Consider the following 26,294-nt stretch of genomic DNA (forward strand, 5'->3'; position numbering starts at 1 on the left):
GAATGGACAATTTTCAGAAAAGAACAGGTGTTCTTCACAGTAACAGAAGTACCATAATCTAAGTGTGAAAATATACTAGGAGCAAAAACACTTTAAAAACTAGCCTTATGATATCAAAGCAATGAAAAAGACAAACACAACATGAAGCCACTTCATATGAGGTCATTCCTCCTCTTCTAGATGTGTTGGTGGAACAGGTGTGACTAGTAAAAAAGGTGTTCTTGTTATAATGTAGTAGCGTATATTCTGATCTGTGATGGCAACCAACATTATATTGAGGAGAGGTTGAAAAAATGGACAGAACTGTATAATCTAGTTCTTGACTACATATTCACTTCCCTATGATTATAAGAAAAGATAGATAATAGGATGTAATTGGCTACATTTAGTGACCTCATTAGCCTCTGTTTCATTTACAGAATAACAAGTGTAGAAGTTACCATGGTGTTCACACAGTAAAGTCCTTACACTCTTGCCCATTGATTCTTGAAGTGTTAATTTAAGGCCATGCCACACAGTTTAAAAAAAAAGTTCACTTTACCATGTTGGTATTATAATAATAAGATGAATTACCCTTTTATCGCATTATTGTTCTAGGATCAGTACCACTGGAGTGGCATTGTTGACCTCTTCTTATATTAAATTACCCAGTGTGCAGTTAGCACATTATTAATTAAATATTAGAAGAAACCTCTGTATAGCTGTCATGTTCTATACCCATGGTCACAATTCTTGTTGCATGAATTGGCTGTGGACAAATGAAGGCAGCTGTGTCTACAGACTCCTCATGAAAAGAAGCTACATTGGAACTAATGCAAACTACCTAAGCCTATAAGGGTAACACAGTACAAGCATGGGTGTGCGCAGCCTATTGCAGTAAGGTGTGCACCCCAAAGCTCACACACACATGTATGTGTGTTAATATAGAGCAGTAGGGCAATGTACAGTGTTGGTAGAGCAGTGGACGATGTCAGTAGAGCAGTGGACGATGTCAGAAGGGCAGAGATTGGTGTCAGTAGATTATTTTTTTATATTGCTTTTATTATTAATTTTTTTACTTTTGTTTTTTTTTTTTAATTTTTTTAGGAGCCCCATTGGGGGGCTTTGGTGAAATATCAATGTCTAAACAGACTCCTGATGTTTCACTTTTGAGACAGAGAAAGGGACGGAGGACAGAGATTCCCCAGTCCTTTCCTCTGCAACCAGGCAACAGAGGGAATCTGCCAAGCACAGGGTGATTACAGTGTGCCCAGGCACACCTGGCACCCCCTGTGCGCACGTCTATGAGTACAAGCCAGTGAATATCACTTAAAAAGTTGGTATGTTAGCACTTCTTAGGCCTCGTACACACGACCGGGGAACTCGTCGTGAATGAAACATGGTTTTCCTCAACGGGTTCCTTGTTAGGCTTGTCGAGAATCTTGCGTACACACTGTCAAGACAAAATCTCGTTGTTCTCAAACGTGGTGACGTAAAACTATAAAGGGGAAGTTTGATTCCACTGGCGCCACACTTCTGAGCATGTGCGGGTTTCTAAGCATACACACGAACGTGTTTCTCTTTTTTTCTCATCGAGTTCCACAACAGTTTTCTCGATGAAAAACATACACATGACCCTATTCCTCGACAAAGAAAGCTCTGCCACCAAGTTTCTTGATGGATTCTGTCGAGGAAAACAGTTGTGTGTATGAGGCCTGATGGATAGAAATGTCCTATGTGCCTGTAAATGCAGACTGTGTAAATACCTGTATGTGTCTCAATATCAGTCCCTGTACAGCAATACTATCTCTATTAGAGGCAGGGTCAATACTAGCAGACAGTCATGCTCTTCTACAGTGAACATGCTGACAGTAGGACAGAGCAGAAGCAGAGTCAGAGTTGATGACTTATCACCCTCCTGCTGTCCCTCCATTGTTCAGTCAGAAGGATGTGGGTGTGCACATCAAAAAGCTTTACAGTTGAGGCAGTGGAGGTTGAGTGCCGAACTTTTCTAGATGTCTAGCAATATAGAATAACAACTTCTTTGACAGACAAAACAGTTCTCAACCATGAATTAAAAATTTGTGTTTACCTGCCAGGAGTTCAGCTTTAAGCGCTTTTTAAAAGAGAGACAATTTAATGTCAAATTATGGAGGATGAGGTCTGAGACAGAACTTGTTTACACTTTTGTTATCTTCTTAGTAAGCTCTGTGTAAGATTATTTTCAAATTTCCTTCGTCCATTACAAAACGCTGTCACGGGGGCATGTCAATGAGGGAGAGAATGTTTTTGATACGTGGTTACCAGAGCAGATAAGATAACGCCTGTATCACTGTCCTGGCATCCGTATAGGCTGCCAGTGGTGGAAAATCTGATGAAAGGAGAACATTTGGACAAGGCAGTTTATTAAGATATAAAAAGCTGGACATTTTCCATCTGCCTCTACTGTGGCCTTGTTTTATTTTGTTATTGTCATTACTTGTACTACTGTCTAACCTTATAGAAGGGAGGAGTAGTTGGCTAATAAAACATTTTTCTAGAAGGAAAATAAAAAAATATGTGCCCTTAATAAATAGTGAATAATTTGTTTATTTTTATTCTATTGACGACTACAAGGCAAAATAGGCCTGTGTGCTATTTACTAAAAACCCCTTTCTCTTGTTGTTTAAATGGTTCTATATTAATTCTATATTACACATATTGTCCAGAATATAGTTACCCACAAGAAAGTTTTTACTCCTTTGAAAGGTGGTTATGAAGTAGTCACCTCTATGTTGATTTTAGGAGGTACAATTAAAAACAATACCAAAGGTCTTTATGGAACCAAATTCACCAGCATAATAAAGTTTACGGCATGCAGGTTCATTATCATATCCATTTCTTCCAAAAATAAAAGTTAAAATTATGAGAAAATATAACTCTGGGTGAAAAAGGCTGCTTACTCATCCAAAATGTTGGCAGGATGGTGTGATGGCGACTGGTAATTAAAAGAACAAGCTCATCTTTTTCACTTATTTTCCACCTGTGAGATATTTGGCATATGTCCTGTATGTTTTCAAGTATACTTAAAGAGGAGGTCCAGCCCCCCCCCCCCCCACAAAAAATTAAAGTCAGCAACTACAAATACTGCAGCTGCTGACTTTTAATATTAGGACACTTACCTGTCCAGGGAGCCCATGATGTCAGCACCCCAGCCGATCTTCGGATTTTCTGTCGTGTGCAGCCGCCGCCATTCCCAGTAAGAGAACCCGGCAGTAAAGCCTTTTGGCTTCACAGACGGTTTTCTACTGCGCATGAGCAAAGCACGCTGCGCTTTCTAATTGGTCTAGCGGCAGAGGAAGGAGGAGGGGGCCGCACTTCCAAGAGACAGAGCCGCGGCCCCGTCTGCCAGAAGTGGGGAACGGTACCTGTCAAAAACAGGTACCGGTTACCCCCTCCACCCAGAAAGATGCCAAATGTGGCACCGGAAGGGGGGGAGACTGATAAACGGAAGTTCCACTTTTGAATGAAACTCCGCTTTAACTGACATTTTCACCTTATTTCACAATCCTGGTGTTTGCCGATGCTACCCATTACTTTACAAATGTTGCTAGTTGCCACTGGTGGTCTGTTCACACAGGGGTCATGTGCTAACAGATAAAGTGGTTGCTAAAATCACCCCTACCTAATTGTCAGTCATACATAATATACCAAAGCCCATGGCCAACTTTAGGTAGCACCTAAAGAGACGCTATTTAAAAAGATAAGAATGATAAGATAAGTTTAAAATTATATCTAAATTAAATGTATCAGTATGGTTAATTTTCTAAGCTCAAAGTTGAAGTAATATTATGACAGTGCATGGTACAAGGTAAAATATGGTGCATCTTATATAAGTTATTTCAATATTATTCATACATTGTGGTAGCCATGATTTTTGTGGACTTGTTCTTTTCCAAATGCATATGCTTTTCTGCTTTTAAGATTTTACTTTCTCTGTAGAAATTTTGTAATAATGTTAACTTTAAAGCTTCACATTTTCAAGTTTTGTACTATTTATTTATTTTTATTTATAACAGGTGCTTATATAGCTTGGCTAATTTACACTTTACACGTACAGTATTTTGCACGTTCACATCAGTCCCTGCCCTCAAGGAGCTTACAAACTAAGGTCCCTGACTCTCATTTTTATTTATATATATATATATATATATATATATATATATATATATATATATATATATATATATATATATTAGGGACAATGTAAACAGGAGCCAGTTAACCTACCAGCATGTCTTTAGAGTGTGGGAGGAAACCAAGGTAAACAGAGGAAACTCACAGGCACAGGGAAGACACGCACACTATAGGCAGGTAATACTGTGCCGTGATTTCAATCCAAGGCTACACACAGGACCCCATGCATGGGGAACATCCCTTAAAGACTGTAAAGGGGGTGCCCAGGGGTGGTCCAAACTTGCACCAGGACCATCTTTAGCTATGCCACTGGATAAAACTATACCAATGTAAATCATTCTCTACCAACAAGCAAACATGTTATACATGCTTAACTGTAAATGTGTAAAAATAATATGAAAATACTTGTTTTGATTCTTTCTTAACTGTATATTTTCATATGATAGCAAAATATATTAGTCCAATTGTATGGTGCTTAAAGCAAAATTTTCAAGATTTTCTAGGCTCTCTTGTGCTTTACAGCATCTTTGCTATTATTAACAACCTTGGGGTTTATTCCTTTCAGCTGCAAAAAATAGCCCAAAAAACATACATTGGATTTAAGCCAAATATAGCATTTGATATAATCATATTACCTATGGTTTTGAATTTATATATGCCTGACTGTGCTTTGTACTCATTTGCCATGTTGTTAAACCTGAACATAATTTGCAAGGCCAAGAAATAAAACAAATATATTTATTCTTATTTTTTTGTAACTAGCAGTTTTAAGTAAGCCATGTTTACAGTAAGAGCTCCCTTGTGATCTCGGACAAGTCACTGCTGCTCTGGCACTAAAATTAGATTGTAAGGTTCTAAGGGCAGGTGTCCAGTGAGCCTGAAGAAATGGATGGTTCTGTGCTGTGTACCTTCTGTTTATAGAGAGATGGCTATTTTTAACCATAGAGAAATGCCTGCTAATTCCAGTGTTAAGTCGCAGCTCTTTCGCTACAAGTGAAGAATCTTTTTCTTTGGTTTAAGGAATATTTTAAAAAAGAAATCGTTTTTACACTTTACTAAAATCTTCATAACTCACCTATTATAATTGATATTGTGATTCACAACTGTGTGCTGTGTCTGCCATTCTGGAGTTTCCACATTTGGTGAACTATGGGACATTCCACTATTATGGTTTCAAGGGAAGCTATTGTCTTTTTAATGGTCCAAAAGGCATGGATGATATACTATAGTTATAGCTATATGAACAAACTGTCATAGCTACGCATAAACAATTGTAGTTAAAAATTTACAACATACTGTATTTATTGGCGTATAACACTCACTTTTTTACCCTGAAAATAGAGGGTAAACTGTGCCTGCGTGTTATACACAGGGGGCTGTGGAACGTGTACTTAATACCAGGGAGAAAGGAACCACATACTCATTATTTTTTTGAACCACAGAGTGTTACTTACAGTATCTCACAAAAGTGAGTACACCCCTCACATTTTTGTAAATATTTTATTATATATTTTTATGTGACAACACTGAAGAAATTACACTTTGCTACATTGTAAAGTAGTGAGTATACAGCTTGTGTAACAGTGTACATTTTCTGTCCCCTCAAAATAACTCAACACACAGCCAATAATGTTTAATCCGCTGGCAACAAAAGTGAGTACACCCCTAAGAGAAAATGTCCAAATTGGACCCAATTAGCCATTTTCCCTCCCTGGTGTAATGTGACTCATTAGTGTTACAAGGTCTCGGGTGTAAATTGGGAGCAGGTATATTAAATTTGGTGTTATCACTCTCACTCTCTCATTCTGGTCACTGAAAGTTCAACATGGCACCTCATGGCAAAGAACTCTCTGAGGATCTGAAAAGAATTGTTGTTCTACATAAAGATGGCCTAGGCCAGGGATCCTCAAACTACAGCCCACCAGCTGTTGTAGAACTACACATCCCATAAGGCATTGTAACACACTGACATTCACAGACATGACTAGGCATGATGGGAATTGTAGTTCCTGAACAACTGGAGGGCCGTAGTTTGAAGACCCATGGCCTAGGCTATAAGAAGATTGTCAAGACCCTGAAACTGAGCTGCAGCACAGTGTTCTCACATAAAAAGGTATAATAACATTTTTACAAAATGTGAGGAGTGTACTCACTTTTGTGAGATACTGAAAGTGTGTGGGATTGTCAGCACTTTGTTCATAATATCCATAGTGAAAAAATCCTCTAAGATACAGCCAAAGGTGTAATAATAAGGTAAAAAGTAATATAGATAAATGGATACTTCAGTTATGCTGCATTGATTTCTAAAAACATGCAAAGAGGAGAAAGGAGCCAATGGGGTTTTGAAAAATACAGAAAATTGCCTACATAGTAAGACAACAGACAGGAAGCCAACCATTTATTCTTTTAAATCCAAGGCATGTGCAGCATTGATTCTGGGAAAGGGGGTCAGCTTTCTCATACATAATCTCTGTTTTATGGCTTTCACTCATTCTTTAGGTGTTAGCAGAGATCAAATAGAGAGCACTCCTGAGGAACCATTACAACTACTGCTCTGCCTTATACACAGTCCCAATCATTAATTTCTTTTGTGAGAACTAAAGGTAATTTTGTTTGCTCTGCTAATGCATTGTAGTTCTCCCTAGGTCCCACAATATCCTTTCTCATATTCCTTTCTTGATCAATTGTTTGCAAATAATTAAGCTTTTAAGAGATAATGGTACAAGGCTAATGGAGACAACCAGGCAGAAGTCTCAACTTGTTGTTTGCAAAGGATAGACAGATTTCCTCACTTTAGAAGTGATTTTATCAATAGGTTTATTTCATTTGTTTTGTGAAATGGAGCAGTTGTATATCTGTAGGTATGAGGCCTCACAAGAAGTGTTTATAAGATAGATGTGCTCAGGGTTGTATTTACATGTTATGCCTTAAAGCAGAAATCAAACCAAAAATTGCTGTGTTCAGTTTTGGATACAGTGGGGAAAGGTTAGAGTTCTCATTGCTGTTTTGCCCCCATTGGAAAGATTCATCCAAATGAGGACATTTCCCCTTACCCCTTATTCCAGCCACTGGAACAGGAGGTGAGGGGAAATGCTTGTAGTGGGGACACCTGTGAAAAGTCAGATTTTCTCCCACATTGGTAGATTTCCATTCACTTCATTGTCACATATCTGGGATTTGAAAGAGGAGGCAGTGGAATCTTCAAAATGGAACAAGTACTTTCTGTTATTTGTTTTATTACCTATACACTTTAAATGAGAACTTCACACATGAGTTTTGGTCAGAGCAATAGAATTTAGTAATATTAAAATTTTTATCCAAATTTCCTTCCATCCAGAATAAAAAACAAAAACATAGGTTTGCATTTTGTCTAGATCCATCCAAGCAGGCTGCATTTACTTAAAACCTTTCCCGTAGAGCAGGGATATGCAATTAGCGGACCTCCAGCTGTTGCAAAACTACAAGTCCTATCATGCCTCTGCCTCTGGGTGTCATGCTTGTGGTTGTCAGAGTCTTGCTATACCTCATGTGAATTGTAGTTCTGCAACAGCTGGAGGTCCGCTAATTGCATATCCCTGCTGTAGAGTAACCAAGACCTCTAGAGTCAGAAGACCTTTCTTTGTTAGGGTAGCCACTGTCCAAGTTAGAAAAGTTTGATCCTCAACCTGTTGTGTCCCACAGATAAAGTTGGCTATATATTAGTAGAATTTTGTTCCACAATAATTATTTGTAGAATGTTTATTTGATTATCTAATGGTTAGTGGGGTCAAATCAGCATTCATTTTTGACCGCAGTGCCAAAATAATTCAAAATAGCTGGATGGAAAAAAAATCTTAAATACATTTCTAACAGTGAATGTGGTTTTTATTCAAAAAAGTCCATTCACTCCATAACCAAATGTTAAATGCAAACTTTTTAAGTACTTTTGAACGATATTTATCAATTGAGTAACTAAATGCACTGATGAGAATTTGTGTATGAATCTTTGTATAAATGTTAGTTTGAAAATTTACTAGGGTATGGAAAGTCACAAAAATAGATCACAAAAAGCATACACCTTCCAGGTTATATGTGTACTTAGCCGTGCCTTTGAAGAAATAACATTTTTCAATGGTATGATGGTTAATGTTGTGTCCCAGTTTAGTGATTTTGTTTAGCTAGTTAAGAATCTTAAAGAATCAAACCACCAAAAAAATGCTTTTGATTTTTTTTAGGTATATAACAGCATGTAGAAGCATCTACCAGCTTTTTTTTTTTTTTTTTATCTCTCTGAGTGTCTGGTGGCAAGATCTCACTTTAGATTGCAGCTAATCCCGGCCATGGACTGAGCCATTTTCTTTCATGTAACCACAGGTAAACACAGTGATTGTGTTATAACAGCCGCTAGCAATAATCGCATGTAAAACCGGAAGGCTGATTGTGCCCAAGTTGATTGATCGATCAACTTGGGCACATTCAGCCTGCCCATACATGGTTCTAATCTCTGCCGGGTCCTGCTGAACTGACCGAGATTCGAACTGTCTATAGCCGGCTTAAGTTCCCTGTTCTTTCTATCCCATTCGTAACACGGGGATATCACTCTCATTTACTGGTTTCTCTATTCATTCTTTTATTTTACTTAATGGAATGTGCAGCAGGAGAGGTAAGGTCCATATCATATTTTTGGGTTTATTGTGGACTAGATCTTGACAGAAATTCCAATATGACTATCTCATCACTAAATTCCCAGGAAAGCTTAAGTAGACAGCGTCTACATGAAAACAAACCATATGTAAACTATATATTTACTATTTTACAGCTAGCTTGTATACTACACTGGCTTAGCTGCATTGTAGAGTATTAACTGGCAGCTCTGTCATATGATACTAATCAGGACAAATGATCTTTTTGTCAGTTATTTTCATTATACTTTTCTCCTCTGTCCTTACCCCTTTAACACTAGTAATTGAACTTGAATTTTCTTTCAAGTTAGCCTATGGTATGGTGGTGCTATCTTGTCCCATCATGTCTTAGCCATACGTGGAGATAACATCTTAATCACCCCACTTTTTTCTCCTCAGACCACCTTTCTCCCCCTCCTTAAAAAAAAAAAAAAAGAACACATAACTCCCAAAACTCTCTTTTTTAAGAGGGATGGAAAGTATTTAAGTATTTTAAACATATTAAGTTTCAGTTAAAAGGTCTGTGTCATTATGGACCATTGGCTGAGGAGGATTATCTGCATGAAGTCATGGCTTTCATGTGATTATGGCAATTATAGATTTTTCATGAAATTGAAAGTTTCTGCTGCAGTAAGCCAGTAAATATGCTAAAAAAAGAAAAGATCAGATGACTTGAATATGCCATTGTATAGTTTGGGAAAATGTTTAATACAACAGAGTACTGTGTGCAATTTTTTTTTTTAAACGGTTTTGGTGTTTTGTTATTTTTTTATCATTATATAGTGGTTAAATTAATGTGATACCTAATTTGTCAGGCCTGGTATCTTGGAAAGAATGCTGAACAATTGAATATAGCATAAAAAACATTAAGTCCTCATTTTCAAAGGCTCGAGGCAGACTAGCAATTATTGCCTTTTTATGACATTCAACACAGTTTGCTCCAATTACTTAAAGCAAGATCACAGTCTCTCTCTCTTTTTTTTACTTCATATGCTCATGATACAGTGTAAAGAGTTTAGAAATTAAATACTACTTTTTTCTTTAAACATGTTTTGTTTCCATACGACCCTCTTTGCACGTGTAAAGTCTGATGCAGTGCTTCATTGTCACATGTTGTGGTACATGGCCCAATGTGTATTGTGGTGTGCTGCAATACAGGTGCATTTAAGGTATGTTGCGTAAAGCAGAGCTACACCCAAATGGGGAAGTTCCGCTTGTTTGCACCCCATTGCACTGCCATATTTGGCACTTTTTTGGGGGGGGGGAGTGGGTACCTGGTGATGACAGGTACCCGCTTCCACTTCTGGCTCAGATCAATGCGGCTAACCCCTGCAGTCTTCTGGGACATATCACAGGTACTATTGCATGTGCAGTAGGAAACTGTCTGTGAAGCCACAAGGCTTCCTGTTTCCCTTACTTCAGATGACGGCGCCTGCACCCAAAGCTGATTGAAGAACTTGTTCGGATGAGGACATCACTGGATCTCTGGACAGGTAAGTGTCCATATACTAGAAGTCAGCAGCTGCAGTATTTGTAGCTGCTGCCTTTTATTTTTTTGGGGGGAGCCTGGAGCTCCTCTTTAAAGTGTTACTAAACCCAGGACCATGCATTCACTATATCCGGTCTCACACAGTACACAGAACATGGGAATGCAATTATTTTCTTAAATCTAAACTTCTAAATTCTTTTTCTCATCAGCAGTATATAGCAGTCTTTTGGCTTAAATCATTCCTGAACACTGGTTAAAGCTTGTAGGAGTTTTCATTCACCTCTGACTGCCCTATGAGGCAGCATGACCCCTTACCCTCTGTCAGAACAGTGATGATTGGCCCTATGCTGATCACATGCACCCTCCCAAAAAAAAATTCTATCAGCAGATAGATTGGGGACAGTAAAAGAAGTGAAGGATCAGATAAGACAGTAACAAACAGCCTTTTTGCACAATGTAGTTAATTAACTCCTTAGGTTCCACAGTGAGTATACCAAGCATGCTTTACTTCATTAACCGGCTGATTTTACTGTTGTTGGTTTAGTAACACTTTAAGTACGTAAGGGTACAATACAAAATTATTTACACTGCAACATGGTATATGCCTTGTTGTAGTAACACGATTTGCTGCAATGCATAGGTGTAAAGCCAGTTTTAAAACCCATCCACTGCTGTACTTCTTGCCCCATCAACACCAGAGCTGATGTTGAATCTTTGCCCCTGTCTACAATGGCCATTCACAAAAGTACTGCTGCCAATAAGCATTTTGTGGTAGATCTAAAAATTCTTTTTGCAGTTGCTTTGTGGGGAAATTTAAGAAACCTAAAGTGCAAGCTACAGATTTACATAGTTGCATAGTTAGTAATGTTGAAAAAGGAAACCAGTTTAACCTGAGTGTGTGTGTTTATGTTACTACCATTTTCCATATCCTTGTACACTAAGAATCATAGCTAAAAGTTTTTGAATTTATCTACACTGTTTGTTGACACCACCAATTGTGGAAGATAGTTCTACATCCTTACTGCTCTAACAGTAAATAACCCCTTTAAGATTTAACCACTTCTCATCCAACAATTTTTTTTGGCCACCATTCAAAGTTTTATATATTGTGATCATATCACTCCCCTCTTAAGCGCCTTTTTTTGGGGGAGAATAGGTTTAATGTTTGTATGCTAAGTGCAAGATTTTGCATACGGATAATTGTGTAGTGGTAAATAAAGATTATAGTGGACGATTTTCAAACTACTCTGGCTACATTTGGCTAGATAGAAGATTATTCCCTGTCCAGTCAGCTAATAAGGGGATGGTTAGTCTGTTTACACCATAACACCAAACCTGCCTTGTTTGGTAACACGTTTTTTCTCCTCCACAGTCTAGTGCTGGTGATAGTGCAGAATCTGATCTTTTAGTCATACTGTATGTAGTTTTAGGGAAGTCTTGCAAGAAACATCTACCTACTCAGTTTGGTTGATGCAGTCAAGTTGCTATATCTGTGGTCAGTATCAAAGAGAATCTGCTAGGATATTATCAATGAGCATTTAACCTACTACATTGTTCGCTAAACATGTCAGCTGTGGATGGTTGATTAAAGGCGGACAAATCTTTTAGTACTTATATGTTCTATTTTACTTTTAAAACAAAGCAAGCACTGCACTCCTTTGGAGAGGGTAGTTACTGAATCTGTCATCATGATAAGTGAAAGGGCAGTTATGCATTAATACAGTTTAAATGACCATACACAATGTGGTCTATATTGGGAATGAAAAGATGGGACCATTGGACAACCCTGTAATCCCTGATGTGTACATTCAGATTTACAGTGTTTTTCAGTGATTGGGATATGAACTACTGGTAATACACAACTCAACAAAGGTGGCTCATAGTACAATTTAGCATCGTGATTATCACTTGTCCCAGGCAAGGAAGGCATGCTGCCCCTATCTTTTGTCTTGTGACCTGAGTACAGGATTATTTGCTCAATGACTATATCTACAGTGCCATGCTTTGTACACTGATCCCCACCACTATCATGTACAATAAGTCACCATTTAGCTTTCTTTCACCACCCAGATGATTGCACAGATATAAAGCCACACAGCCATAGGAAAGGGAGAGGTGAAGGGGCCTGCTTTGGAATATGGGGTGGGAACACCAGAAAAAGAGGGTTGCTGCATGGGTGAGAATAAATATTTAAGATGTCAGGCTTTGTAACGAGTGGTGCTTGCTGTGAAATAAGGACATAGGTCTTTTATGCTGTGGAATATATGTCATTGTGTTTGTTTTGGTGTGTGTGTCTATGCGTGTATGTGTATATATATATATTTATATGTATATATTCTGTTATTAGAAAAAAGGATATGTTTACTAATGGCTACGGGAGTGACATCATGATAGATGGGAATTCCATTGTGCTAAGAAACCTATTGTGTTGTGGGATCCTGACCCTACAGGGGGGGGGGGGGGGGGGGCAAATGATATGATGCTGGTGTGGTTAATTTTTGACTGAACGTTGGCTCTTTAGATGGATGGTACAAGCAGTAGCTTTTAATAGAACTCATGGTACAGTTGACACAGAAAAGTTTTAAAAAGTTTATGATGGTAGATTATGACTGATTGAGTTTCTGAAAACACTGTACTTTATATCTTTGAAGACTTTGTTATTATTGCCTAGAAAGCAGTAATGGTGAACTCAGGGGTTGTCCCTGTCCACCTTTGCTTTATGAGAAGGAAAATGTAGAAAATCATGAAGCACTTTTTAATCTGCAGTATTAAGATATTGACATATATGCTCCTAGGTCAACCAGTGTGGCCAGTAGTGTTGGATGCACAAGGAGAAGGCATGAAGTAGCATTATCCTGTTTGTAGCCATTCATATACTGTTCTTACTTTTATATTCCCTACATATTTATACTCTAGTTGTGTGTTTATGTATATGTGTGTCTCTGAGTGTGCATGGTGTGCACATAGCATTCCCAAGTTAAAGAATGATTTTATAGTGGAATGAAACCAGTGAATACTCACAATTCACGACTCATGCAGCGACGCTTGCCTTGTGTGTGGAAAATAAATAAGCACTCACCGAAATGCAGCTATGCTTACATAGAGATTGTGATTGTGTTCTTGTAAAAATAAGCAAATCAGGCTGGCTTTTCCTTGGCTGAGGTATTCTTTACACCTCTTAAAGGCCGCATTGTACAATAAGTCAGAAGAATAGTGAAATGCTTTTAAACACAACAGAACTGTATACAGTGAAACATGGATCAGAGTATAGCAGGCAGGCATGCAAGAAATGTTAGGGCATGTCTAATCCGACTTAGCAAATAATGCTAATGGTATTAAAAGCTAGCCTAACCAGCATGTTCTTCTACAGAAATGGCCTATTCACAGGTGCTGGCTTTTAGCAGTACTGCAAACTCTCAAATATATATCAATATCCTGAATAGCTCTGTATTATTGTTGGCAGATCTTACACATAGTTCTATGCACGGTAATGTCCCTTTGTTAAAATCTGTTTATACATTCAATATTGACTCTTGAGTGTATCCATAGTAGAGCACATAATTTTTTCTCTAAAAAACGACAGAAGCAAAATAAATGAACTATTGTCTTTTGGGTGCTGGCTAGAAAGGGTATAGGTTCACATGCTAAAATGCTTCCAGATAAAATTTCTTATTTCTCATTTCCTTTTGGCGTTTGCCCATCAGGAGATGTTTCTTAACAAGATCCTTTCAACCACTTACGATGCTTTCATTATTATTTTTATTAGTTTTCCTGCCCTTTCCACTGCCCTGGTTCCATTGTAAACGTTTTTGTTTGTTTTGCTGTTACACTCCTCAAAGATTAAAAAGTTAGCTTATGTAAATGCCATACAATCATAATGTCTTTATTTTTCATCATGGTCTGTATCATGGACATTTTTAACAAATTTGTGTTTCATATGCAATGGAAGTTAAGTATCAGGAGTTGGCCTGGACAAATCCCAGGAAGCCAACTAGCCAAGGGGCCTAAAAAACTATTGTTGATATCTTCATTTTTTATTTTTTTTCTCTTTGCTGTTAATGGAAGATTTTTTTTCCTGATGCTGTAGAATTCTCTGCTGGTTCCAGTTTTGATATGACCATTCAGTTTTAAATTATTTGCTTAAAAATAATCTGATCATTCTGACAAAGTTGTTGTTGCTTTTTTTTAATTCAATGATATTTGAGACGGCTTTGACTGAGGCCTTGTACACAGGACCGTTTTCCTCGACAGAATCCATCAAGAAACTTGGTGGCAGAGCTGTTTTGCTGAAGAAAACGGTTGTGTGTATGTTTTTCATCGAAAAAAATGTTGTGGAACTCGATGAGAAAAAACAAGAACAAGATCTATTTTTCCTCGTCGGGAGTCTCAATTTCCTAGTCGTGTTCCTCGCTGGGCTGGTTTTCGACGAGAAACACGTTCGTGTGTATGCTTAAAAACCCGCACATGCTCAAAATAAAGTATGAGATGGGAGCGTGCCTTTGGTAAAAGTAGGGTTTGTAATGGAGATAGCACATTCGTCACGCTGGAACAGACTGAAAAGCGCGAATCGTCTCTCACCAAACTTTTACTTAACGCGCAATAACATGAGATTAGCAAAAGCAGCCCCAAGGGTGGCGCCAGTGGAATCAAACTTCCCCTTTATAGTGCCGTCGTACGTGTTGTACGTCACCGCATTTGAGAACGACGAGATTTTGTCTTGACAGTGTGTACGCAAAGAAAGCTTGACAAGTTTCTTGACAAGCCTAACAAGGAACTCGTCGAGGAAAACAACGTTTCATTTACGACGAGTTCCTCTGTCGTGTGTACGAGGCCTCAGTTTATTTAACCAAAGTTCGATGGTCAATACAATGCAAGAGCTGAAGATTGCTTGGTCTTTGGCAATTACTTTTGATCATATTTGCGATTCCTAATGATTAAAAGTGTTTGTAGTTGACTGCAAATTAGGATATGTGGCTAGCTTTACAGTGCAATTGCAAAATCAGAAAATTATGTCACACCACTGAAACTAATGCAGTCTGCTAGTATGGGGAAGCCGATAGATATAAAGATTGGTTGCACAGAAAATAATCAACGATATAGGAATTTAAAAATAGTATTTCTTGTTTGACGTCAGTTACTACATGAAATTAGCAGGAAGGACCATTGAAAATATATTTATTGACCACATAAAGTAACCTGTGCAGTTATATAAACACTGTTTTATAAAAAATGTCAGCTTCCTGTGTTGAATTAGGAGATAAGTGTGCCATTCACATGGCTGTGGAGTAAGGAAGGGTTTGTGATACACAGGCTTGGCTGTACAGAATAACACATTTTGTTATAGACCATGAGGGCATCACTCCCATGTATCTAGAGCCACAAGGTGCATTAGTTATAAATAAGGGTGTCTATACAAAAATAGCAAGATGTCTGTCCTTGATTGCTGAGATTGTAGCAGTGCTTGGGGCAACCTTGATACCTCTGCCTTTTGCAGTGCATATGCGGTAGGCTCCCTTCCTTTTCTACTGATAACTTTTGTGTGTAATTCTAAGCAATTTTAATGTCATAGATGCCCTTTAGCATGTAGTAATTAGCCCATATGGCAAAATTATAGCAATTCCCAAAATGATCTTGAAAATTGGAAATATCTGACTATCTGGATTCTGTAGGGTCAACATTTTGCACACACAGATTACATTTCTATGTGTATTGTGATTTGGGCTCCTTGTTCCACATCAACCATATTATACTGAAGAAGGCCTGCAAAGAAAACGCTTTGCGGCTTTGGGGCTGTGATGTAAATGGAATTGTGTTTTTGCTTTATTATCTGATTGGGTTCATTTCAGAACACTGTATCTGTAAAAAATTCCTTGCAAGCCCTGTCACTGAAAGTGCTGTGATCTCTAGGAATATTGAAAATGCTTCCTCAAAACGGTTAATTATCATCTTTTAATAAGTCGTTTAGCGTGATGTAATTCTTCTTAGTAAAGAACATTTAGGTTCTCATAGGAAATCTTAAACCTCAATTAACCATAACATTAATTAAAAAAAACCTTTTGAATAAGAGCATTTGGCCTCTTGTCTCATGATTAGACTTAGACAGTTATGTTAATGTCAAGCAAAATACGCAGTTAAATGACCTTAAGTTGGCATGTGTTCAAAATCCCAGCATTTCGTTGATGAGTCAATGTGGAGAATCCAGTTCACCACTCCAAAAGGGACTTTTTATATCTCCGGCTCTCTTATTTTGAACATTGCAAATTAAATTTAGAGCTATTGCGAGCAGCGGCTTATCTGATTGTCTGTTGGCATGATACTTCCTTGATTTTTTTCTCTCCTACTGTGTGCCAGTGGAAGATAAAACTAAATATCAGTGAACAGGCAGGATTTCTAATAGCTGTTTCTTCACTTGGTTAATTCTTATAATTAGTAAGTCTGTGCGGCCTAATAATTAGATGATGTAGTATACAACTAATAAAAGAATGACACACCTCAAGTATTTTGTGCTTTTAATTATTGACTGCATGCTGGCATTTTTATTTGCAACAAAAGAGATGTAATCACGGACTGAAAATATGTTCCTTTATTATCTTGCAGCACCCCTACCCTTCAGAAGAACAGAAAAAACAGTTGGCACAAGACACAGGTCTCACCATACTTCAAGTGAACAATTGGTGAGTAATTTGACTCAGTGTTTATGTACAATCAGCGCTCCAGCCTCTGGCAACCTGCAGCTAATCATTTGTGCTACTCTGGCACGCCCTGTAATTGCCTACTTTCCCTCGTAGTTTACTGATGCAAAAGTAATACCGCCTAGAGAATGTTTCCAGTGATGTGAATTTTAATACTTTTGCTCCAATATGACTGCATTCTACTGTGGTTTAAAGGAGAACTCTAAGCAAACACAAAATCTTATCTTTAAAATACAAAGTAAAAATATATTTACCTGCGTCACCTTTCTGTTTTGGATACTTTGGAAATAAAATCACATTCCAAGCTGTTTTTGACCTGCAGCAGTAAAACCCCTTTCACACTGGGGTGGTTTTCAGGAGCTTTAGCGCTGGAAATAGCCTCTGCTAAACGTTCCGAAAAGTCTCACAAGCAGCATTTTTGGGGTTGTTTGGGAGTGCTGTATTTAGCGCGCCCCAAATGCCCTACCTATTGGAATGAATATGGAGCACCTCTGAAGCACCTAAAAAGCGTTTCCGAAGTGCCACAAGATGGGAGTCTTTAACCCCTTTAGGCCAAAAAGCACTGCTTAAACTGCTAAAATGAGCAGCACTTTAGCACTAACACTGCCACAGCCCTAGTGTGAAAGGGGTCTTAATATAGCCTGTCTCAGACAATGGCCTGCTTCTGTATGTTTAGTCCACCAACTGCCCATTACTAACAATGTAATTTTGCATAGCGGTAAACCAAGCTCAATCCGTAGTTAGACATTTTTTCACACCTGAGGGAGGCTATGTTGTGAACTGACATTTTTATCATTATCATTTATCATTATCTGAAGATGGTTTAACCTTTTGCAACCTATATAATGCATATGTGCAGCAGTGAAGAGAGTGGGCGTTAATGCCCACATGCTGGACATATGCGTCCATTGACAGCCAAGGTTTCTATGATCTTGGTCTCTAGTTATGATAAAGAACTGGCAGGGTGGATTCTCTATTCTGTGACCTCTATGACAGTCAATCACAGTGGTCACATGATAAGGATAACTTTTCTACCTGGCCCCCCCCCCCCCCCCCCCCCCCTGTTAAGCAAAGCAGTGATACAGTTACATTTGTAAAGTGAGCGACTATGGCATACCTTTTCCTACTGTGTATAAAGTCTGCTGGGTCCTATAAAAGTTGTTGTTTCATAGTTCCTTTTGTTTGTTGCTTGAGCATGCGTCCATAGTTCCATACTGGTGTTTTACATAAGCGCAGCATCCCTTGTGTCTATAGCAGCCATTCTCAACCATGTTTTATAGATCCCTAGGGTTCCTTCAGATGTTACCAGGGGTTCCTTGAGCTGGATTAGTTAACCTACCAATTGATAGCACCTACATCGTGTCAGGATCGATGCTGCAGAGCCAGCTACATGACACCAAAGATCTTTTTAGCTGTCCATGATGATGGAATTCTGGCCAACCTTGGTTCCCACTGACCATCAGTGTAAGGGGTATTTTTCCAATGACCCCCAATGAGTTGGATTAAGCAGGGGTTCCACAAGACCTGAAAAATATTTTAAGGTTGAGAAAGTCTAAAGTGACCACATCATAGCAAGCAAAATTTAAACTTTTTACGCTTGGCACAATAACATTTTTAAGAGCTTCTTTGATATACATTATATTACCAAAAGCATTGGCACTCCTCCCTTTACACGCACATGAACTTTAATGGCATCTCATTCTTAGTCTGTAGGTTTCAATATTGAGTTGGCCCACCCTTTTCAGCTATAACAGCTTCAACTATTCTGGGAAGGCTGTCCACAAGGTATAGGAGTGTGTCTATGGGAATGTTTAACCATTCTTCCAGAAGCGCATTTGTGAGGTAAGGCAGTGTTGTGATCAAGAAGGCCTGGCTCTCAGTCTCCGCTGTAATTCACCCCAAAGGTGTTTTATCTTGTTGAGGTCAGGACTCCGTGCAGGTCAGTCAAGTACCTCCACTCCAAACTCGCTCATCCATGTCTTTATGGACCTTTCTTTATGCACTGGTCCAAATCATTTGATGGAGAGGGGATTATGATGTACGGTTGTTTTTCAAGGGTTGGGCTTTGCCCCTTAGTTCCAGTGAAGGAAACTCTTAAGGGGATGGCCCTTTCCTGTTCCAATTTGATGCGCACCAGTGCATAAACAAGGTCTACAAAGACATGGATGAGCGAGTTTAGGATGGAGGAACTTGGCTGGCCTGCACAGAGTCCAGACCTCAACCTGATAGAACACCTTTGGGATGAATAAGAGCGAGCCAGGCCTTCTCATCCACATCGGTTTCTGACCTTACAAATACTTCTGGAAGAATGGTCAAACATTCTCATAGACACACTTCTAAACTTTGTGGACAGCCTTCCCAGAAGAGTTGAACTAATTATAGCTGCAAAGGGTGGGCCAACTCCATATTGAACCCTACGGACTAAGACTGGGATGCCATTAAAGTTCATGTGTATGTAAAGGCAAGCGTCACAATACTTTTGGTAATATAGTGTATGTAAAAGACGGGTCTTATTAATGATTTTAAATTTACCATAGAGGCAGAGCTAATTTCGTGAACAATCTCCTGTATTTGTTCCACTGTACACAACATACATCAGTCACTCTACTGCACTAAAGATTGGCTGTGAGACCGGACAGGTCCCCTAACCACCCCTCCATTGATGCACCTCCCTGACATCATCACTGCTTTATATAGTAACACGCAGTATGATTTTCCTTACACACAGAAATTATGAAATTTGAATAATCAGAAAAGGCGTACTTGGTAGAAACAATTCACTGTCTATAAAAAAAATCTTCAGCACACAGGCCTGCTAGCCAATAAGGGGTGATTAATAAACCCTGTTTCCATTTGAGATCTCAGTTACCTAAGTTTGCAAACATATCTTTAAGGCACACATGAATTTTGAAAGGCTTAATTTAAAAAATACGGAGTGGAGTCTACAATAGCCATCAAACCATGCAAAATGCATGAATTATTTGGTATATTTACAATGCCTGTTTTGCTAATGAACATTATAATGAATGATACAGTTTTGTTCACTTTTTCTCCCTTCGTACCACCCTGACATTTCCATGCCATATTTTCCTATCTGTGTTTGAAAAGCATGTGAGCAATGACGAGCATAAAGTAGGATTTTAGCAATAAGTAACAGGATAAGTAAACCAGTCTCTACATTACACACTTGATTCTCCGCATGTCATGTGGATTTCCAGCTTGTCATGTGGGTATCAGAAGGATGGCTAATATGCCATAATGTTTGCTTAAGATCGCTGTCTGTCCGGCAATATTTAGCTACTCGTGTTATCATAACTTGGAACGGATACATTTGGTGTTTGATGTTGGTGGGACATACATGTTACTGTAGGACTAGAGTATGGAATTCTGCTGGATGTCTGAACTTCATTACATGAGGTGTCAGTCTAATGCTGTGTAATCTTCAATGTAACACCTTAGTGATAACCAGCTACTTATGTTATAGCTGCCATTATAGGATTAATATCCAAAGTGTATTATCTGCGAACAGCAGGCAGACACACAGCCATAGCTCATAAAGGTTATCAATCCCTGTGACCTGAATTGCCTTGGGAGATCAATTTTCTGCTGCCCTAATAAACAGCTGGTTGGCACATACAGAATTCTGTATGAATGCAAATATGTTTCTACAAGCACTTTCATTTTTTCTACATTTCTTAGCCAACATCATGCTTTTAAAATGCTAACTTTCTTTATTTAAACCCTGCAAAAAAGGAGAAAAACATGGGTTTCATTTAATCTTTTTTTAATTTAATGTTTGATAGCCTTTTTTCCTTTGTTTTTATGCATAATTTTTGTCACATTGCTGTATTAGCCAGTTCATTTTAAAGTAAAACCATTTAGTCCATTCAAAATTTGTAAGGCTGTTTTAAGTTCATTAGTATGACAGCCATGATTAAGATACACACTGCCTGATAGATGAAATCAGACTTGCTCTGTAAGTATAAGTGCTAAGTACGTAGGTGGTCTTTCAATATAGACATTGCCAATTTGGTGGCATTCACCAGTAGTCCGTAAAGGTGGCTAGAGGTGGAGAAGTAGCATGAGTATGCATTGCAAGCTCTAGAAATAGTGGGGGCCTGATAGAGTTGTTCCAGTTTACAACGTAAGTGCAAATTTTTTTTGTGCACTAGGAATTTTATAGAATACTTACTGTTTTTAATGACACCCTTATTGTTATTATGCCATGTCTGTTAGACTCTAGCAATCATTTACATTTTTTGGGCCTCAAAACGTATAAAATTAGAGCAATATGTATTAAAATGGGCACTCACTTATGATTGTGCCATGTGTATCTTTGAATCCTTTCAGGGCAAATGACAGGGCCACTAATAGCCCACACCCTCTGCAAGGTGTACTGACCAGTCCACACTCCCTTACTGGATCTGATTATTATCGTCAGTGATCACAGAATACATGATGGGCTTGGAGATGTGGATACGATAATAAATATGCCTTGATGCAATTAATAATCATTATCTATTTATTATTACAAATACAACTGTTGGTCATGGGTTGGATGCTCTGGAGGTTGTCCCATGTGGGTGGAGGTGACTAACCCACCCCTCCCTTTTGAAGAAGTAATTTTAGAAAGGTCTATTATTTATGAAAGGAAGTGATGATATAGACTACCTTGCTCTGATGAAGTGGGCATGTTCCTCAAAATGCTTCTGTGGTAGTTGATACACATGAGACCCCTGAGTGTAAAGCTGGATACACACTATACAATTTTCTTTAGATGTTTTCCGTTTACCAAAACCATATAATATGACGTCAAACCTAAACACTTAAAAGTTGTATGTAACTTTAAATGTGTATGCAATCAGGCAGGCCCTTGCACTACATAGTTGAAGGTAAATCTAAAGGAAATCGAAGAACAAAAGTTGTATAGTGTGTATCCAGCTTTACACTTTTGCACTCACTTGTTTTTATCTAATAAATGAAGATGGCAATGTACTAGGCCTTTGCACCCTTTGTTTGTTTTGTCCAAGTGGCAGGGCCCCTAATAGCCCACTCCCTTAGCAATGTGTACTCACTAATCTGCACTCCCTTACTCTCTACTGCCAAAGTCCACTCTGGAAAAGCTTCAATATCATTAACACAACCCCCCCCCCCCCCCCCAGATTATCGTGTTCGGACCTGGTGTTTTGCTGCTCAGGCCTAGGAACGGTAACATGGGTTCACAAGTTCACATGCTCTTCCATATCCAGAAACCCACTTCATTAGAGTAATGGAGCAAGGGCTCCAAGGAAGGGGTTGACAGTGAAGTAAGGGGGGTGTCAAAAATATCTTAATAACGGTTACTCAGTGAGTAAAGTGAGAAAGTTTTTTTAAACAAATCTTTGAAGCTTTTGAAATTGGGAACCAAGTGTCAGCTTTGCCATTTTCCTCAAAACATGTAGTTCCCAGTACCATGCATATTTTTAGATTATTATCTAGTGCTCAGCTTCATGCAGTGGTTTTTCCCTGGTGTTGACTGGAATCAACTATCTAGGTAAAAACGTGACACACTTTTGTGTAGTTACAGCAACACAGAGAAATAAGGCGATGTTTATTTCATGTGCATTTGTCTTTAGAATGTGTCTGGCAATCTAAGATTTTAATAGATTTCAAAATAAATACCTTGGACAATGTAATTCGCTCCAGGGAACAGTAAACAAATGACTTTATGATTTATCTCACTTTTCATTTATGCAGTCAAGGATTTTCCCAAATTTTTGCTTTTCAGTCAAAGGCTCAGCCTAACTTGTTAACACACATGTACATTTTTGTATTATTAATGACAAGCTACTGTAAATCACTGTTGCAGAGATTAAATAAAATGCTGAAGGGCAGCCTGGGTGCAGATCAGTCATAAATTATTGGCAGCAACACAGCATGTGGGAATACATGAAATGTGTATAAAAACATAAACTCATGTCTAGCAGGATGGTATTTAATTGTGACTTGGAATTTTGCATTACTTTTATGATTTTCTTTTTTTAAAAAAGTCATAGGATTCCCAAATGAAGTTTTTCTCAGTTACATATGTTTCCAGCCTTTGGATTGATAATACACATCTTTGACATAGCTAGAATGCTGTTCATCATTAATAATAATCTTATAATATATAGAATAACTCTTAAACTGGCCATACACTTAGGGCCAGATCCACAAAAGGGATACGACGGCGTATCTACTGATACGCCGTCGTATCCCTTTTTCTATCTTTGGAACTGATCCACAGAATCAGTTTCCAATAGATAGACAGAAGATCCGACATGTGTAAGGGACTTACACTGCCGGATCTTAGGATGCAGTACCGCATCCGCCGCTGGGGGCATTTCGAGTCGAAATGCCGCGTCGGGTATGCAAATTAGCACTTACGGAGATCCACGAAGCTTTTCAGCTTCGTTTTTTCTCCGTAAGTATTAGTTTGCAATCGTAAAATTAGGGCTGCTTTTATAAGGCCTAAACTGTTTAGGCCTTATAAAAGTAGACCCTTCTATCCCGCGTCGCCGTCTTTTTTTTTCCCGCCGCAACTCGTATTTTTTTTTTACGCCCGTCACGATTCTCAAAACCCGGCGCAACGTAAAACCGCGCTAAGCACGTCGGGAAAATGACGTCGCGAGCATGCGCAGTACGGCCGGCGCGGGAGCGCGCCTAATTTAAATGGGACTCGCCCCATTTGAATAGGAACGCCTTGCGCCGGCCGGATTTAAGTTACACAGCCGAAAATTTCTAGGTAAGTGCTTTGTGGATCGGGCACTTAGGTAGAAATTTTCCGGCCGTTTAACTTAAATTGAAAAAGTTACATTGCGCCGGGTTTTTGTGGATCTGGCCCTTAGTTTTTTCATTCAGCCTGTGGGCTGAACAAAAGAATTGTACAGGTTTCTCTATCCATACTATACAGCACTGAAAGATAGATCTCCAGCTTTATCTCAAAATACTCAAACAGCAGTTGCATCTGATTGGGCAAATGTTTTACCTCTGCCTCATTCATTTTAATTTTCAATATATTTTGTTACGTTTTTCACAAAAGATACAAGAAGAGATAATAATAATGCAAAAGTTACATCAATGAATACACCTTACAACACTAGTGTTTCCTTCAATTGTTTAAACAAAGGTGTTGGGTGGTAGGTTACCGACAGGGACACCTATGTAGTGAAATGTGACCAGTTCATCAGGAACCAGCTGAAATTCGCATAGTATATGGCCAACTTAAAATAGAACTAAAGGTATAACTTTTGTTTTCATTTAGGATAGAGTAATGGAGGGTTTTAACACCTATGAGTATTTTTTTGCCATCTATGCCTCATTGGGGAGATTTCCCTTTTCTTCCTGTTCCTTAGTCAAAACAGGAAGTAAAAGGAAATCCCTACAAAGTGAGGCAATTCATGATTTTCTCTATAACTAGGGTCCCCATTGGATGATTTCTAATCTATTCCTGTTCTTTTGACAACCTAACATTTGGGATTTTCTTTTAGTTTCGCAATGTGATAATGGTAAACAGGCGAAATAGAGAAGGTGACACTCCTAATGGGGGCACAGACAGCAATAAAAACACGATAAGTGTTCAAATCCCTGTCTCCTCTAAAACTGTTATGATGCCTACTGACCAAAATAGACATATTACAAAGAGTAATAACCCAAAGGGCTTGGGCACGCTGATGTTTTTATTTCAGAAATCAAATATGCACTGTAGTGCTCAGAGGATAATGTCTTTTATGTAGAGATGGATCCCCTGTCCCCCATTACTCTAAAGCCTGGTACACACTATTATTATTTTTTTATTTAACCCAGCAGGCTGAAAAAAACTGAAAGCTCAGGAGGAGATGCTGCACTAACTATGCAATGTTAGTACAGCTATCTCCCCCGCTGAGCTATTGTGTTCTGACAGGTGGCGCCCCTGCCAGAATATTCTGGTCAGCCCTCTCAGACATTTTTGGTCATCCTCTTCAACAGAAGCTGCCCGACCAGCTTCTGTCGGACTGGCTGTCGTACATACATGAGTCGAATGATGCCGTCCAATGTTCGTCCCATGTGTACAACCCTTTAGAATGAGTGAAGCCTGAGTATCCAACATAAAGTGCAGCAGGCTGTCCTTTTCAACGATAGTAATCTTATTCTGTGCGAAATCGGTAAGAACATGGGATCCATCTGTTTAGGAAAGAAACCTCATGACAAAGAGGTGAGGTAAAAGGTGCCTATGTACCCTTAATTGTTTAACTCACCCAAAGCTGATACATCGTTTTTTGGTAGATAGAGAGGTAGAATGACAGTTTCCTTTGAAGACTCTGTTGATATATCTCTGCTCTTGAGTTCCAGAGTCAGCACACCTGCTGTGACCATAGTAAGGGGATGTTGTATCATGGAGAAGTCAACAACATATGCTGGAAAATAGAAAGGTGTCTGGAAATGCCCAAAAGTCCCAAATGGAAAGGAGCAGATTCAGCAATTATAGAGATATCTCACTCTAGAATATCCAAGACATTTAAGATAAGGGTTGACTGAGCCAGGTGCTACCCTTAATGAAAATATTGTTTTTGACCACACAGTTTTTGTGCACCTGGAAATGTTTTCCATAGCAGTCAAATCCTTGGCTTCATTTACTTATATCATCCTTCAGAATTATAACTACATGATCATGAATGCCAATTTGGGCAGCTCCACTTTTTTTTAATACAATTTTTTCTTATTAATCAGTTCCAATTGTTTTTAATACAAATGGTTAGCTTTTATTGGAAACCTTGTCTTTTTTTTTTTGTTTTTTGCTACTTTTAAAGGGATTTTGTTCAGGGCTCAGTCTCTTGTCTTGGTGCCCATCTGAATGAATAATATAGGTATGGCTCTAGAGACAGCCAGACATTCGGAATCAAAAGATCAAAACGTTACAAATATAAAATAAACATTAACTGCAGTTTTATTTCAAGAACGGTGAATCTTAAGACCAACCCCTCTTACTGAGTCAGAGGGAGTTTTTTTACATCTATAATATATATATTTTAATAGTTTACTTGCCAGTTAAGTGCCTCTAAAAATTAAATCACTCTGCGTGTCATTTACATGCAAGACAAGTGCCAGACTCAGACATGAATCTTCCTATGGGAGTCCATTGCCCTCGCTATAAGTTTAAGAAGATTGTTCATTTGACTAACCGGAATGAACCTTTTTCCCTTTTTCTGCAAAGCATTCTTAACCAGCTATTATTCATAATGAACTGTGTAACTGTTTTAATTATAGTATTACACTGAGTGCACATTTAAGGTACCCAAA

The 26,294-nt window shown here is 38.6% G+C and overlaps 1 protein-coding gene across 2 annotated transcripts in view; it reads left to right on the forward strand.

Moving 5' to 3' along the window:
- The window catches only part of MEIS1 (Meis homeobox 1), a 198,299-nt gene that overhangs the window by 141,147 nt on the left and 30,858 nt on the right, over nt 1-26,294 (forward strand). For both annotated transcript variants that reach the window (XM_040351252.1, XM_040351253.1), the window contains exon 9: nt 16,903-16,979. In XM_040351252.1, the coding sequence (XP_040207186.1) occupies nt 16,903-16,979 (77 nt within the window). The remainder of the gene's footprint in view (nt 1-16,902; nt 16,980-26,294) is intronic.

This window comes from Rana temporaria, chromosome 4 (assembly GCF_905171775.1).
Source record: "Rana temporaria chromosome 4, aRanTem1.1, whole genome shotgun sequence".
Lineage (NCBI taxonomy): Eukaryota > Metazoa > Chordata > Amphibia > Anura > Ranidae > Rana > Rana temporaria.